The sequence below is a fragment of the Hypomesus nipponensis genome, chromosome 25, assembly GCF_054491055.1.
Source record: "Hypomesus nipponensis isolate SF chromosome 25, ASM5449105v1, whole genome shotgun sequence".
NCBI classification, from domain to species: Eukaryota; Metazoa; Chordata; class Actinopteri; order Osmeriformes; family Osmeridae; genus Hypomesus; species Hypomesus nipponensis.
The window spans coordinates 820,652-835,000 of NC_140385.1; the positions used below are offsets into that span (position 1 = coordinate 820,652).

Consider the following 14,349-nt stretch of genomic DNA (forward strand, 5'->3'; position numbering starts at 1 on the left):
CGCTCTCACCTCCACCCTCACCCCCACCCCCGCTCTCACCTCCACCCTCACCCCCACCCCCACCCTCACCCCCACCCACACCCTCCCTAGTACAACACCCACCCTCCCTAACCCAGCCCCCAGCCTTCCCCCCACCCTCCCTAACCTAGGGCAGGGTTCAGGGCAGGGTTCAGGGCAGGATGTGGAGCCCCTCTCTCTCTCCTCTCTCCTGGCCTTGCTGTGTGGACGCGACCCCTTACAGGGTCTGGTGGGGGAGCTAGCTCCCGCCTCCCCCTCTCTCCCCGCCTCCCTCCCCCCTGCCTCCCCCTCTCTCCCCCCCACCTCCCCCAGTGAGCCCCAGACCACGTCTGCCAGCTCCACCTTGGCTGCCCTCTCACGGAGGGTCAAAGGTCAGGGGGGGAAGGTGGCAAGGTCAAACCCACCCCCCTCCTCCCCGTCCCTGCCCCTCCCTCCATCTCCATCTCTGGTCCAGACCTCCAGAGCTCCAGCAAGCCGTCCCATGGGGGAGAGGGGCCGATCGCCAGCCTCAAGCCCCAGGGCGGAGGCCCTGTCCTGGGCTAAGGGTCTGGCTGCTCCCCCCCCCCTCTGGCTCGGTGAAGCAAGAGATGCAGGAAAAAGAAATCTCTGCCCCCTTCCCACCGCAACACACTCGCAAGAGGAACAGAGCGCGCTCCAACACTGCCACCCCCAAACGCAGCAGACACCGGCCCAGCACGCACGCAGCGTCCTGTCTGCCCGCGGCCCTGTCTCTGTTCAGCCCCGACATCACCACCAAGACTGCCTCCGACCTGCTCATCAGACTGTCAGGTACCTCACACACACACACACACACACACACACACACACACTCACACTCATCAGCTCAGAAGCAGGTCTGATCATATGTCTCTTCTCTCAGAGGCCACCCAGCAGACCGTGATGAAGCCTGGGGCTGGAGTGAAGCAGGAGCCCCAGGGAGGAGGGCTGATCTGTGGGCAGCAGCAGGGGGAGCCTGGCCTGGCCCCCTCCCCAGACGGCCCTGGGGCCAGCCCTGAGCCGCCCAGCCTGACCCAGACCCAGGACTACAGGGGCCCCGATGGGGACACACACACCCTCGCCTCTCAATTACTCAGGAAACTCTCAGGTACACACGTCACACCCAACACACACGTCACAGTCACCCTGACTCCTTGTGACCTGATCACCTCTTCTCCTCCAATGACAGAGCGCCAGGAAGTGAACATCCAGGGGTTAAGGGTCAAGGAGGAGGAGATGGACCAGCCCTCCCCACCCCCTGCCCCGACCCCTGACCCAGCCCTCAACCCTGACCCAGCCCTGACCCCTGACCCAGCCCTCAAGCCTGACCCTGGCTCGACCCCTAACCCTTCCATCAACCCTGACCCTGGTCTGACCCCTGACCCTGACCCAGGCCTGCCTAAGATGGAGGAGTTGTTCCAGAGAGATCTGTTCTGTCAGGACATCTCAGTCAAGCTGGCATCTGCTCTCCTGCTGCAGCTCTCTGGTACACACACACACACCCACACACACACACACACACACAGACACACTCTCTCTCTCTTCCACACACACTCTCACACATCCTTGTGAGGACAGATCAGTCAGTCCCTATAAGAATCAGATTTTCCCTAACCTTTACCTTACCCCTAATCCTTAACCTTAACCCAAAACATGTCTGTCCTTTCAGAGAGAGTACGGGACCACAGGGCTATCCACAGCAGGTGAGTCTCACTCAAACACACACACACACCTGCTAAAGACACACGCCTGCTACACACACACCTGCTACACGCCTCATCCCCACAGGTACACAGTCCAACTCACCTGTGTGTCTGTGTGTGTGTCTGTGTGTGTCTGTGTGTGTGTCTGTGTGTGTGTCTGTGTGTGTGTCTGTGTGTGTCTGTGTGTCTGTGTGTGTGTGTCTGTGTGTGTGTCTGTGTGTGTGTGTGTGTCTGTGTCTGTGTCTGTGTGTGTGTCTGTGTGTGTGTGTGTGTGTCCTCTGCTCCCCAGTCCTGTCCAGGAAGTCTGTCCGACACGCACACCACCTCCCATGGCCCAGGGTGCTCAACATCCATCAGGTACACACACACACCTGGGAGGGGTTCTGAGTACTGTGTGTGTGTGTGTGTGTGTGTGTGTGTGTGTGTGTGTGTGTGCGCCTTATCTTGTCTTGTTTTTCTATTTCAGAGAGTGAGAATGGTCTCAGTCAAAACCACACCTTGGGATGTCTCTATTACTACAGGTAACACATGCACACACACACACACACACACACACACACACTCTCTCACACACACACACACACACACACTCCACTGCTCTGCCCTCCTACAGGTGTCATGTCTGCGGGTTTGAGACGGAGGGGCGTGGCCTGTTCCAGAGTCACATGACAGAGCACCGCCAATGGGAGAGCAGAGCCTTCTCGCTGCGCTGCAGTGTGTGTGACCTCTCCACCAATGAGGAGGCAGAGATGAGCGCCCACGCCAGCTCACACACACCTGAGGGGACACAAGCTGGGGAGCTCAGGTAGCGCACTCACACACCATACACACACCATACACACACTCACACCATACACACACCATACACACACCATACACACACACACACACCATACACACACCATACACACACACTCACACCATACACACACACACACACACACACACCATACACACACCATACACACACACCATACACACACCATACACACACACTCACACCATACACACACACACACACCATACACACACCATACACACACACACACACCATACACACACCATACACACACACACACACCATACACACACCATACACACACTCACACCATACACACACCATACACACACCATACACACACACACACACCATACACACACCATACACACACACTCACACCATACACACACCATACACACACACTCACACCATACACACACCATACACACACCATACACACACACACACACCATACACACACCATACACACACACACACACCATACACACACACTCACACCATACACACACCATACACACACTCACACCATACACACACCATACACACACCATACACACACCATACACACACACTCACACCATACACACGCCATACACACGCCATACACACACCATACACACACCATACACACACCATACACACACACTCACACCATACACACACTCACACCATACACACACACACACACATACACACACACATACACACACACATACACACACGTGGAATTTGTTGCTGGAGTAGTAGGGGGGGTACTGTAGGTGTGTGTGTGAGTGTGTGTAACCCTCTGAGGTCTTCTGTCCTGCAGGGTGGGTGTGTGTACGCGTGCATACATGTGTGTGTTTGTGTTTGTGTGTCGTTGAGTGTTTGTGTGTGGTAGAATAAGTGGTTGTGTGTGTGTGTGTGTGTGTGTGTGCAGCCCTCTCTGAGGTAGTTCTGTCCTGCAGGGTGTGAGCTGGTCTGTTGGGGCCCTGCTCAGAGGGGAGGGGCTATGGGGCCCTGCTCAGAGGGGAGGGGCTATGTAAATGTAAGTGGCGCTCATTCTATGTGTCCTCCCCTCTTCTCTTCCTCTCCTCTCTTCCTCTCCCCTCCTCTCCTCCCCTCCTCTCTTCCTCTCCCCTCCTCTCCTCCCCTCCTCTCTTCCTCTCCCCTCCTCTCCTCCCCTCCTCTCCTCCCCTCCTCTCTTCCCCTCCTCTCTTCCTCTCCCCTCCTCTCCTCCCCTCCTCTCTTCCTCTCTCCCCTCCCTCAGTGGTTCCAATGTCACCTTCTTCTCCAGACAGATGCTCCCTCACGCCCACCTCTAGCCAGAGCTGTGCTTTCAGTCCCGGTCCTGTTTGTGTGTGCCTTCGCTTCTAGTGTCTGCCCACTGTGTGTGTCTGTGTCAATGTACACACGCATATGTCTGTAAATGTGTGTGAGGTGGCACGTGCGTGTGTGTACGTGGTGTGTGTGTGTGGTGTGTGTATGTGGTCGGTGTGTGTGTGTGTGTCGTGACATTGTGTTCTGCCCCCCAGATGCTCCCCCACCGGACCAGTTGCCATGGAAACCCGCGTGGGCCCTCCCCCGCCGACGGAACACTGCTGCCGCATCTGCCAAAGGTCGTTTCCAGGGCAACCGGAGCTCCTGGCTCACGTCAGGGGGCATCGCCAAGGCAACCAGTACCGATGCGAGAGGTGTGGCCACCTGGCCCGGACAGCCAATAAGCTGATAGAACACGTGCGCGTGCACACGGGCGAGCGACCGTTCACCTGCGACTTCTGTCCGTACAGCGCCAAGCGCAGAGACAGCCTCCGCCTGCACTGTAAGATCAAACACCCCGCACACACACACACACCCTCCGGCCCGCACACACACACCTCCGCCTGGGGCCCCACACTCCTCCTGCCCCCCTCCCTCTGCCCCCCTCTGTCCCCGAGGGGGGGAGGGGGGGGGCTGTCTCCCCTTGTACCCATCACCACCCTGCTCTCCCTGGGGCTACGCACCCCCCGAGGCCCCCCGGCCCCCTGCCCCCCCTCCTCCCTCAAACTCTCCCTGCTCAGCTACCTGGGTCTGACCAGACACACTTGAATCTGTACCAACAGTAGCTCCCCCTCCCTCCCAGTCCTCAGGACTTTAAATGATAGGTGATAATCATGCAGGTAGTGGACTGAGGACTACAGGCTGTGTGTATATCCAGCTCTACTGTATGTATGTATGTATGTCTGTATATGCTTGATGCACGGGCTTTATAAACGCAGCCTCAATATTTACCAACCTGTCTGCCTTTATTCAGTCTCCTATCGTCTGTTGGGATGTTTACATTCATATGTGTAAAGGACTACATTAATACACACACACGCCTAAGTTTTTCTCAGACTTTATCAGAAGTGGTCTTGTCATCTGTACCACGCCATCCAGCTCGTTCCCGCGGTGTCCTAGCTGCAGGGGTGGGGGCGGTGTCGGCGGGTGGGAGAGGACGGGTGCGCGCGGCTGCTTGTCGGTTCGTCCAGTGTTTTGGTGGAGTGTTGACCCCGGTAAGTGGTCAAACTGTTGTCCTGGAGGCGCGCTTCTCTCTCCCAAGCTAACCGTGCAGCCCGGCGGATCCTCTCCAGCTCGCTAGGTTCCTGACGACTGTTAGCGGACTCTTCTGGACGGTCTGGGCTCGCGGGGCCGTTCTTAAACAATGTGACGGCCCCATGCTCATGCGCCTGCTCCTCATCAGTCATCCTCTTGTTTCTTTCAGATCGTTAAAACGTTAACAGAAGGTAATGACTTCGTTCCAAACTGGCTCTGACTTTGAATACGAAGGAAGAGCGGAGTGGGCTACAGCGCGCGGCCCAGATCCACAGTCAAGAGTTTGTCTCGCGCTGCGGAGGGAGAAGAGCTACTGGCGCGCTCGTTCTTCGCGTCTTCAAACGTCACTAGGCAACGGACTCGCTCCAAACACGTCGTTACCTGGTAACAGCATAGTGTGGCCCTGTTCCGTTCTGCTGTCCGCTACTAGCGGAACGAACCTGCTAACTTACCGCTAACTAGACTTAGAATCCCGAACCACTGAATAATTGACCTACATAAAGTAGAAAACGGCTTTAAAAACACAAACGAAATTTGTTCATAGGCTACAGCTGGAGCGTGCGCCCTAAATACCATGCTGTCATCCCGCTACCTGAATACAACTAGCAGACGGACACAAAACAGACGAATAAAACACACAAGGTTTATTCTATATGAAACATGATTTTATTAGTTTAATCTCATCCCGGACTGCTAAGAGATCCCTCAGAAATGTCGGGACCTGCTTCTGGGTGTCAGTTCAAACGGTGGAGGAAACTAATAAAATATTCTGACCGTATTAAAAGCATCAAATGGCTGTAGATGTTTGTTCAGTGCGTGTGTGTGAGTGTGTTTGCCCTGTGTGTGTACAGTTGTCACCTGCAGAAAAGTAAATGTTCACTGCTGCTCTAAAATAGTTGTGGCAGACACTCAGGAACAACAAACACTTTCCTCTACACTGGCCTCGAGGTCAGCTCTCTCCATCAGGACGAACACTCAGACCAGGGGGTAAAGGTCAGACAGACAGGCAGGTTAAATAGCAACCTAACACTACATCAAGAGGTTGCACATTACTAATCCTTCCACCCCACACATACATGGTACATACACATCCTACTCTAGTCACAACACAGAACTATAATATGAGCCCACCCCCACACGCTTGCTGGGCAGTATGGCAAAAACAGTGGAGCAACGATCAGTGTTCAGATAAGAGACTGCTTCCTGATTGTCCAGGCTGCTCAGGCAGAGCTAGCCGAGCCCAGATGGTCACAGCTCCAGATCCTCCTGGTGTGTCAGTGTTCTCAGCAGATGATTGCTGTGTGTGGGAGGTGTGTGTGGTATGCGTGTTAGGTGTGTGTGTGTGATAGGATGTGTCTGTGTGTGTCAGGTGTGTCTGTGTGTGTCAGGTGTGTGCGTGTTAGGTGTGTCTGTATGTATGTTGGGTGTGTGTGTGTTAGGATACAGAGGATATGGCGTTGTGAGGAGAGCCCATTTGAGTGAGCACCTTGTCCAGCCACTGCAGGGGCCCATGCAGGTGCACCTCTATCCAGCAGGGGGTGCTGGTCACATCCTGCCGGTGGTACTCTGCTCCCCAGCCCTGCACACACACACACACACACACAGTCAATGAGTGGGAAGGACCAACAACATCTCTCACTCCTGAGATCTGTATACCTGTATAACACCCTCCTCTCAAACCTCCATCCCTTCCTCTCCCTCTGAGACCTCCATCCCTCCCCTCTCCCTCTCTCTACCTCCTCCTCTCAGACCTCCATCCCTCCCCTCTCCCTCTCTCCACCTCCTCCTCTCAGAACTCCATCCCTCCCCCTCCATCTCCCCCGTGACCCCTGACCCCCAGGGTTACCTTGACGAAGCTCAGGCGCACGGTGCACATCTTGGTGAGCTCGTAGACAGCCTCGAAGCCGTGGTTGACGGACTGGGCCAGCAGGCGGGCAAACTCCTGGTTGTTGAAAATCTTGAGGCTGCAGCCGCTGGGGATCTTACACACGGTGGTGGGGTGGAAGCCGTGCTGCTGGTTACAGTTCCTGCTCTGCACGAAGATGCTGCTGGCAGACAGACACTCCGCATACACCTCCCCCCCAACGTAGTACAGGTGCACTCCTGGAGGGGGGAGGGGGGGATCAGGACGTCAGCTAACTGGAGTGTGTGTGTATCCGTGTGTGTGTGTGTATCCGTGTGTGTGTGTGTGTGAGATAGGCTGCGTGTGTGTGTGTGAGAGAGGCTGCGTTTGTGTATCCGTGTGTGTGTGTATGAGAGAGACCGTGTGTGTGTGTGTGTGAGAGACTGTGTGTGTGTGTGAGAGAGAGGCTGCGTGTGTGTATCCGTGTGTGTGTGCCTCACCCTTGCCGATGTGCCTGCGCGTGTTCTCGATGGTGGAGTTGCGGTTGACGTTGGAGAGCAGGCCCAGGCAGAAGCGGCTCTGGCTGCTGCTGGGATCAGTGAAGCCGTCCACCAGCACGCTGGAGTCACAAGCCAGGTAGGCCTCGCCCACGCGGCTGTTCAGCTCATAGTACACCACAGAACACCAGTGTTTAGGTTCCTCATAGGGCACTGCCTGGAGGTCTGGAGGAGGAGAGGAGAGAGGAGGGGAGAGAGGAGAGGAGAGGAGAGGAGAGGAGAGGAGAGGAGAGGAGAGGAGAGGAGGGGAGAGGAGAGGAGAGGAGAGGAGAGGAGGGGAGGGGAGGGGAGGGGAGGGGAGGGGAGGGGAGGGGAGGGGAGGGGAGGGGAGGGGAGGGGAGGGGAGGGGAGGGGAGGGGAGGGGAGGGGAGGGGAGGGGAGAGGAGTGGAGTGGAGGAGGAGGAGGGAGGATAGAAGAGGAGAGGAGAAGAGAGGAGAAGAGGAGAGAGGAGAAGAGAGGATGAACAGAAGGTCATTTCACAAATAGACTCTTTCACACTCCTCTGGTCTTGCGTGGGGCGTTGCTGTGGTTACCTGGCCTGCTACTGTTGTCGGGGCCAGTCGTCATGGCGAGGAGGTTGGTATCCATGGGCTGGGAGCAGTCCTGACTCACACACTCATCTGGAGGCATGTAGGCTGGAGGAGGGGTGTCTGCTACACACACACACACACACACACAGGTTTAGAGAGTGAGTAGGCTGGAGGAGGGGTGTCTGCTGCACACACACACACACACACACACAGGTTTAGAGAGTGAGTAGGCTGGAGGAGGGGTGTCTGCTACACACACACACACACACAGGTTTAGAGAGTGAGTAGGCTGGAGGAGGGGTGTCTGCTACACACACACACACACACAGGTTTAGAGAGTGAGTAGGCTGGAGGAGGGGTGTCTGCTACACACACACACACACACACAGGTTTAGAGAGTGAGTAGGCTGGAGGAGGGGTGTCTGCTACACACACACACACACACACACACACAGGCTTAGAGAGTGAGTAGGCTGGAGGAGGGGTGTCTGCTACACACACACACAGGTTTAGAGAGTGAGTAGGCTGTGGGGAGAGGGAGGGGGAGGTCTTACCTGGTACATGGAAGGGGCTGTCTGCGTCAGAGCTGAGGGGGGAGGGGGGAGGAGGGGGGAGGGGGGGAAGGCGGAGGTGCTACTGGAGCCACTTCCTGGTGAGCTGGGGTAACTGTTGCCGGGGGAACAGGGGAAGGCCATGCCATTCCCGGGGCACCCTGCAGCAAAGGATTCTGGGTAGGTGGCATTGTGGGGCATCAGCGGCTCGTTGTGGTCGATGGCGCCGTGGTAACGGGACTGCATGGGTGGCCGGGCGGTCAGCTCGTTGTTCCTGGGGACCAACACCGGGGGCAGCACTGAGGAGCATGACCAGACAGGGTCAGGTGAGAGGGGTGCACTACAGGTTAGTATGGCTGTATATAGGCTACTACAGGTTAGTACGGAAGTATATAGGCTACTACAGCTTAGTATGCAAGTATATAGGCTACTACAGGTTAGTATGGCTGTATATAGGCTACTACAGGTTAGTATGGCTGTATATAGGCTACTACAGGTTAGTACGGAAGTATATAGGCTACTACAGGTTAGTACGGAAGTATATAGGCTACTACAGGTTAGTACGGAAGTATATAGGCTACTACAGGTTAGTATGGCTGTATATAGGCTACTACAGGTTAGTATGGCTGTATATAGGCTACTACAGGTTAGTATGGCTGTATATAGGCTACTACAGGTTAGTACGGAAGTATATAGGCTACTACAGCTTAGTATGCAAGTATATAGGCTACTACAGGTTAGTATGGAAGTATATAGGCTACTACAGCTTAGTATGCAAGTATATAGGCTACTACAGGTTAGTATGGCTGTATATAGGCTACTTCAGGTTAGTATGCAAGTATATAGGCTACTACAGGTTAGTATGGAAGTATATAGGCTACTACAGGTTAGTATGGAAGTATATAGGCTACTACACAGGGGCGGTTTTAGGCACGGGCAGACCGGGCAGCCAACCGGGGCGGCATTTTTCCATGTCTCGTGGGGTGCGCACGAGCATTAAGAGAAGAAATCTCTGTGCGGTTTTCTCTTATCGATCATTTCAGTTTGTGGGGAATTGGCATATTGGCGCCCCCTTCAGGCAGCTGTAGGCACCCCTGCTTGCCGTGCAGCAGTTTCGTTTTCGTTTGTCGCAGCCACGTAGTAGCGGTGGTCGTTTAGAGGGCGCTGTCGGGGGGCGGCCGACGGGGTAGGGGGCGGCACACGATTTCTTCCTCCCTGGCGGGGGGGTGGGGGGGGGTGGGGGTTGAAGTGATAAACTTGCCCTGGGCGCATATTGTGCTAGAACCGCCACTGCTACTACAGGTTAGTATGGAAGTGCACACTAGTGTTTAAGCAGAGATGGGAAGTAACAAAGTACAAATAATTTGTTACCGTATCAGTACTTTACTATTTATTTTTCCTTTCCCCTCTTCTTCTCTCCTCTCCTCTCCTTTCACAGTATTTTTTTTTTCTGAAAGTTTTTTTATAATCTAATCTAATAATTAGTGGTGGGCCGTTATTGGCGTTAATGTGCTGCGTTAACGTGAGACTCTTACCGGGCGATAAAAAAAAAAATCAAAGTTGGGTTGGGAGCTGGGTCCATACTACGTAAGCTATGATGACTTTAACCTTGATATTTTAGCGCGGATGTATACCGAGCCAAATTGCACTGTAGGGGGTGAGAACGAGTCTTCGAACCTGTGTGTATACCTTGTGTATGAAATTATCAAATCAAACGTGACGTGCTAACATGGATGCAGCTATGAAGCCGCCTGGTTTGCTTCAGGGAAAATGTATTTTTAAGAAGCTTCCCAATGGAAACCTCAACAAGACTAAGGTTTGCACCTTGTGCTATGCGGAATTAGTTTACTGTAGGAGTTCTTCCAGTCTCAAATACCACCTAAAGGCAAAGCATCCCTTAGCTAATGCAGAAGATGGCGGGCCAAGCACTAATGATGTAGCGCAGGGGAAGAGTTGTCGTCAAACTACTATGTTTGAGTGCAATGGAGGCAAGCCCGTCAGCACAGCTCTATCAGCCAAGCTAAGTAATCTAATAAACAGTTAATAAACACAAGTACATCTTATTGAACATAATTTATTTTCATCACCAATTATCATAGTAGAACAGCTTTCTCAAGCAGTTTGTGATGCATTTTGGAAACAGGAGATGAGCCCCTCGTCTAATGCTCCACCTGGCTTGAGAAACCCGTTCTCAAAGACTTACTTTTAGTCATTATTTGGGTAGCACACATATTCTGAATGCCTTCGGTGGAATTCAAATGAGCCATTTTAATCTAGGTTAATCTAGATTAACGCCAAGATTACAGTGAGATTAATGTAGATTAAAAAAAATAATCTATGCCCACCACTAATAATAATATATATTTATACAAATATTGGCATATTTGATGAGTACTTGATGAGGACTCTACTGTACTGTACTCTGCTTTAATCTACTCTGCTTTAGGCTTCTCTGTTTTCTCCTTTCACTAGGTGAAAAAAACTTTTGAAAGGTTAAAAAAATCAAATAAATGTGCACTATATACTAGTGTGTAGGGTGGGTCCTACTCACAGGGGCTGTCCACACGCCGGTAGTGGTATGGGTTGATGCAGACGTCCTTCTGCTTGGAGCCGAAGGGGAACACGCAGCAGTCCAGGGCCCGCAGCTCGTGGTGGGACTGCAGGTCCGGCCAGCGCCACACCCGGCAGTAGATCACATGAGGGAGGCCCTTCCTGTGGGACACCTGGAGACGACCGTCCAGGGAGCGGGGGATGGTCACACACTGGCCTGGACACACACACACACACCCACACAGATACACACACACAGAGAGACAGGTACACTGTTATATTGCGTCTAGGGCTGGGCAGTCTATAGGGTCTAGAGCCTCTATAAGGTCTAGAGCTGTCAATAGGGTCTAGAGTTGTCTACAATGCCTACAGTTGTCTACAGGGTCTAGAGTTGTGTACAGGGTCAAGAGTTGTCTATAGGGCTTAGAGCTGTCTACAGGGTCTAGAGCTGTCTACAGGGTCTAGAGCTGTCTATATCGTCTAGAGCTGTCTATAGGGTCTGGAGCTGTCTACAGGGTCTAGAGCTGTCTATATCGTCTAGAGCTGTCTATAGGGTCTGGAGCTGTCTACAGGGTCTAGAGCTGTCTATAGGGTCTAGAGCTGTCTATAGGGTCTGGAGCTGTCTAGAGTTGTCCATAGGGTCTAGAGGTTGGTTTGGAACGGGGCCACTCACTGGGCTGTCCGGGGCAGCTCAGGGCCTTCTCCAGTTCCTCCATTGCTCCCTTCTTCTTCTTCAGTTTCTTCACCAGCGCGTCCACGGCCTTCTCGGCCCACTTCTCCTCCTCGTCCCCCTGCTTCCAGCCCAGCAGCCTCTTCACGGCCGGGCTGGTGAAGGAGAACAGCGACGTCACGTTCATTCTGGGGGGGGAGGGAGGGGCCTCTCACACACAGGGGGGGAGGGGCCTCTCACACACAGGGGGGAGGGGCCTCTCACACACGGGGGGGGAGGGGCCTCTCACACACAGGGGGGGAGGGGCCTCTCACACACAGGGGGGGAGGGGCCTCTCACACACGGGGGGGGGGAGGGGCCTCTCACACACGGGGGGGGAGGGGCCTCTCACACACAGGGGGGGAGGGGCCTCTCACACACGGAGGGGGGAGGGGCCTCTCACACACAGAGAGGGTGTGCCTGCTTGTTGGTAGGCTGTGTTAGTCCATGGGGCTGTTTTTGTAGTCTGCAGTCTACAGGTCAGCTGGCAGGCATAGAGGGGTCAGGTAGGGGTCACCGGTCTGGAAAACACCTGGAGGAGTCACGTGCAAAAGTCTGCATGAGGGACACACACATACCGGTCAGTCAACACAACTCTTACACACACACACACACCGGAGGTAACTAGATAAGGCTCCCCCATCACCCCCGGTGTGGGATCCAACACCGTATCCAGTTCCTCTCTGCAGAACCGAAAATCAATTCTCTCCGTCCGGGGGGAGGCAGGGTTGGGTATCTGGCGGAGAGGGGAGCAAAAGCCGCGCGCTCCGCTCCAGTGTGGTCCCAAGGGACTCCCGTGGGGAAGAGCGCTCGTGCATTATTTATCACCAAGAGAAAGGCCTGTTCTGCACCGGGACAAGCAGGCACCCGCAACAACCGTTACTATGAAACATGTACCGTTTGGTAAAGATCAACGATAACTTATTTGTAACTGACTTTAAAAAAAAATTCAGGGCGTTAAATCGTTATCCGCTGGCGCGCTGTAGGGATTGTAACTGCAAAACGAGCACAATAGACTGGAAAGTTTGATACCTCGACATCCGGCAAATAACTCGTGTTTTAGTGTTTTAATAAACTATTTAAAACAATGACCGCCACCACGTAGCATGCAATATGTTTTTACACTTCACGGCCTGCTGACAAAACAGGTTACTTATGTATTTGAACATACCTTTTCAGTAATAAAATCTTTCCAAAACAACCTTCGAGTCCTCCAGCGGGCCAGTTCGGCGTCACGGTAGAGAGTGAACGCCGCGCCCTCCCCACGGCGCGCGCAGGGCGGGACCTATTCCACTTTTCAATGGGTCCCTTCGTTTTGTTTTACATTAGTGACAGCCCGGAAGTTTCAGCCAGGACCCCTTCGTAATTCTCACAGCTGGCGTAGCAAGAAGAGTCAAATCGAAGGTCTCATATCGGCCATGGAAAGGGGGGCGTGTTTGCCACTAGTACTAAGCTATATGAACGCTTATGAAAACAAGTCGTGTTGAAGATTGTCGCATTTTATCATACCGATGTAAAGTGCTAGGAATGCTGTTAAATTTCAGTAACTTTAAAAGATCGGGGGCATAAATGAACACTATTCCGCGTTCTACCTTAGTGAACGATAGCCGGTCACTGCCGGTGCCGTAAGGAAACCGAAAGGAACATTTTCGAAACAGCTACAAACAAGAAACGAAACATAGCTAAGTTATTCTGTCCGACTTTGCACCGTCAATTTATTCAGACACATAGTTATTCGTTAGCTGGTCGACAAATTAAATGTGCCGGTAGCCAAAGTTAGCGTTGGTTTGCGTTAAGCGAAACTGCCAAAGAAGCGCTCATAATCATGGAATCTTTCCCACCCATGCAAAGTAACGAGGAGAAAGGTTTGGAAAAATGTATGGACGAATACTTGAAATCAATCGGTTATCACAGAAAGAAAATAGCCAAAGACGGATCTTGTTTGTTTCGAGCGGTTGCTGAACAGGTACAGTTGAGTTTTTCCTTGTAGGTGTGGGGTTAGTTTCAGTAACGCTACCAATGCTAGCTACTAGTACTGTACAGTAGATTGTCCTTCCTCTAGCCCTGCACGTGCAGTTAATAAACAATGTTTTTCCACTCAAACTATTCGTGAAATCAATCAGTATGATACGTTATTGACATGTCACATAATTTTCAGTGTCATCCGTTACATAATATTAACGGACAACTTAAATAAAACTTTATGGAGACTTAAGGTCGGTCGAGAACTGCGTAGTTTCAGTTGGTTGTGTCGGATGGCTATGCTAGCAGGCGCTAGCGCTTTTTACTTCCTGTAAACTAGCTAAATGTAGCACCTGTGACAACATAGGTTGGTGTCCAGCACTAGGAGCTAACTTTTCACCACAGAAAAGTCACGTCACGCAGGTGCAAAACAACATTAGGCGACGCAGCAAAAAAATATTAGTTTCAACAATAACTTGTCTAAAAAGTTTTTTTTGGCATCCACTAGGTACTCCACTGTCAGAGCCAACACACCAAAGTGCGAGCCACCTGCGTGGAGTATCTGAAGCGGTA

The 14,349-nt window shown here is 53.0% G+C and overlaps 3 protein-coding genes and 1 long non-coding RNA gene across 4 annotated transcripts in view; 3 read left to right on the plus strand and 1 right to left on the minus strand.

The window, feature by feature from the left end:
* Positions 1-519: 519 nt before the first annotated feature.
* Positions 520-4,587, plus strand: LOC146221575 (uncharacterized). The gene is made up of 6 exons (XM_084692048.1): positions 520-807; positions 899-1,123; positions 1,205-1,236; positions 2,187-2,239; positions 2,332-2,523; positions 4,035-4,587. The coding sequence occupies exons 1-6, from the start codon at positions 606-608 to the stop codon at positions 4,585-4,587; spliced, it is 1,257 nt and encodes a 418-aa protein (XP_084548174.1). The 5' UTR covers positions 520-605.
* Positions 1,369-2,071, plus strand: LOC146221576 (uncharacterized). The gene is made up of 3 exons (XR_014746774.1): positions 1,369-1,501; positions 1,685-1,718; positions 2,008-2,071. It is a non-coding gene; the product is annotated as an uncharacterized LOC146221576 (long non-coding RNA).
* Positions 4,588-5,716: 1,129 nt separating the features above from the next.
* On the minus strand, positions 5,717-11,962 carry LOC146221577 (SMAD family member 1-like). Its single transcript, XM_084691001.1, is given in 8 exon segments — positions 5,717-6,652; positions 6,920-7,176; positions 7,417-7,638; positions 8,008-8,127; positions 8,559-8,607; positions 8,610-8,854; positions 11,107-11,322; positions 11,779-11,962. Coding segments are annotated over 8 exon segments (1,437 nt in total). The 3' UTR covers positions 5,717-6,508.
* A 1,117-nt stretch (positions 11,963-13,079) lies between these two features.
* otud4 (OTU deubiquitinase 4) overlaps positions 13,080-14,349 on the plus strand; it is a 9,504-nt gene continuing 8,234 nt past the window's right edge. Inside the window, 2 exon segments of the mRNA XM_084692049.1 lie at positions 13,080-13,780; positions 14,285-14,349. The exon segment at positions 14,285-14,349 is cut by the window's right edge and continues 19 nt beyond it. Coding sequence (XP_084548175.1) covers positions 13,640-13,780; positions 14,285-14,349 — 206 coding nt within the window. The 5' untranslated portion in view covers positions 13,080-13,639.

Excerpts from the sequence above, each read along its gene's own strand:
- LOC146221575 (XM_084692048.1), top strand. The coding sequence starts at position 606 with ATGCAGGAAAAAGAAATCTCTGCCCCCTTCCCACCGCAACACACTCGC. Across the intron at positions 1,237-2,186 it reads TGAACATCCAGGGGTTAAGG|AGTGAGAATGGTCTCAGTCA; the intron begins GTCAAGGAGGAG and ends TCTATTTCAGAG. Across the intron at positions 2,240-2,331 it reads GGATGTCTCTATTACTACAG|GTGTCATGTCTGCGGGTTTG; the intron begins GTAACACATGCA and ends GCCCTCCTACAG.